The sequence below is a fragment of the Opisthorchis viverrini genome (assembly GCF_000715545.1).
Source record: "Opisthorchis viverrini unplaced genomic scaffold opera_v5_153, whole genome shotgun sequence".
Classification (NCBI taxonomy): domain Eukaryota; kingdom Metazoa; phylum Platyhelminthes; class Trematoda; order Opisthorchiida; family Opisthorchiidae; genus Opisthorchis; species Opisthorchis viverrini.
In genome coordinates, this window is record NW_008751810.1 from 516,636 (window position 1) to 519,012 (window position 2,377).

A 2,377-nucleotide genomic window follows, 5' to 3' on the forward strand; every position below is an offset into this window, starting at 1 on the left:
ATCCCACAATAAGTGATTGACATTATGGTGCATTTTCAACTTTTGAGTGAATTGGATATGAATATATATATATATATATATATATATATATACGTATATACATATGTATATATATATGACTAATCCAACATTCAAAACAACAGCAACGTTGAAAGCGGAATTAACATATAAGCCCAGGATGGCCTTTTACTCTTGACGTCTTCATGTAAAATTTTTTAGATATAAACACCCGCTATTTGACGAACAGGTAGTCTGTGTCGTGTTTGTGTTGGTCACTCAGGATGGCCTTTTACTCTTGACGTCTTCATGTAAAATTTTTTAGATATAAACACCCGCTATTTGACGAACAGGTAGTCTGTGTCGTGTTTGTTGTTGGTCACTCCGCCAAGTTTGAACATTCCCTGTGCAATAGTCAGCGTTGTAAAGCAGTTAGACTAGTTCCCAATCAGCTGATACATGTTGCAATGTACCTGCATTACCGTCTGAATTGTGGTGAAAGCGTTGACGATTCCTAAACCGTTACATAACGTTCTGACTTACTTTACTTGGGGCATTCTCATGGGTTAGCCCTACGCAACATCCTGGGCCGAATGTTACAAATAATGTAACCGTCCTACTCTCCTCTGCACCAATTGTCCGCCGACGCTAACTATTTATTATCAAACTGTCCATCCGAGGGCAACCATCCACGATCTTTTTCGGTTCCTCTGTCAGATTACTTGAAATAAAGATACGATAATTTGCCGCATTGGTTACTTTTTTCGACTCTAGGTAGTTTAGCCAAAACCAGCTGTAGAGGGATACCTGGATTCTGGCTTACAGTCCTGAAACATGCACCTCTGATATGCGATGCTATTCAGCCAGCTGATATACCTGCACTGAAATGTTTAAAGGACATACGATCGGTCGCGATCGAATCAAACGGGCAGCCAGTAAGTGGCTTTTCTCAGAAACACTTGGGTGGTTACGTTTACTTCCCTTTCAGCATGTCCAGTCAATGGAACTTCAGTGTGTTCATAGCAGGGTTTGAATTGAAGCACTTTTTTCTTCCCGGTTTGACTTGTTAACCCCCAATGACATATGATGAATACATAATCCAATTTCGCAATAAAAACTATACCATATCCCTAAACAGCTCTTAACACCTTCAGATCAACAGAAGAAATGTAATCTGCCGAGCATTGTGTGTTTACCAGCTTATGGATGCTCATGTATACAGTACTATACCTATCTAATTCAACCGGTAATGACACTCGCTCTTTAGAAGAACGTTCAAGCCTTTCAAATCTCCCGCACAAAGGAGTCACGAATGAGGGTCAACTGCGAAATTGAACAAAAATAACCTCCAAATAGAATGTAGTGTCCTTCAATAATCCTATCGTTATGGTGTTCGTTTATAATATGACCGGACAAGTACACTAGGCAATATCAGACAGACGTGGCTCGCCAGAATCTTCCTATGGACATTCTAAAATAATCAGTCACCAAACCAAAAAACGGCATTCACTGGATCAGTTGAACAGTGACCTTCACAAGGCCTACCTGCTGGCTGTTTCACGGCAATTGCAAATAGTGAAATTCACACAAGCTACCTGAACAGATACCTATTGAAAGAAACACGATACATTAAAGTAGTCTTTCTTACCGTGCGTTAGGCACAAGCGTTGTGGAGACGCACAGATTGTCCTAAATTTTGACGGATATTTATACTCTGGGGTCCTTCATTACAGGATGACTAGAGAACATGTGACGATAAGTCAAATGGGAGACAGTTTTCAGGTGATGCGCTAATCCAAATACGTTGGATCATATCAACGTGATCCTCACCGTGCCTGGTTGGAGACACTACAAGATATGGCTGCCAACCGATGTTGGTGACGTTCTTGTTGTCAGTTTCTATCCAGATTGCTTGAATGAGTGCTTGGAGGTGTAGGCACCCCGGATGATTGTAATAAGCTAGCACCAAGTCCCTTCCCCGTCCACTTTTACTCTTTTCTTCAAAATAAGGCTTTCAAATAAAGCATGGTTGTACGGCAGTGAAGCATCGGTGTTGAAAACTGATGTCATGCCCTCGATGATGATGATAGTGATGATGATAAGTGTACTATGACTAGTTGTGACTATCACAGTTTTGAAGCTCACATGGAACTATGAATAGGATGAAATCGGCTGGTTATATGATCATGAGGTCCCATCATTTTTCATGCTGTTCAAAAATGTCGGGCTTTTATTTTGCCTCCCGTTCTTATAAGCGTTATGAAGATTTTTTTGACAGCTTGTCATGGCCTACGATAGATGTCCACTAATACCCTATTTAATGAACTCACTTCCAAACTGCTTTTCGCCCAAGTTCGGTGGCTCTATTTTACGTTCTCAG

General features: G+C 40.8%; 1 protein-coding gene across 1 annotated transcript in view; it reads left to right on the forward strand.

Moving 5' to 3' along the window:
• T265_06981 (hypothetical protein) overlaps positions 1-2,377 on the forward strand; it is a gene marked incomplete at both ends in the record, with an annotated part of 16,946 nt that overhangs the window by 8,157 nt on the left and 6,412 nt on the right. Inside the window, one exon of the mRNA XM_009172398.1 lies at positions 772-932. Within this exon, the coding sequence (XP_009170662.1) occupies positions 772-932 (161 nt within the window). The remainder of the gene's footprint in view (positions 1-771; positions 933-2,377) is intronic.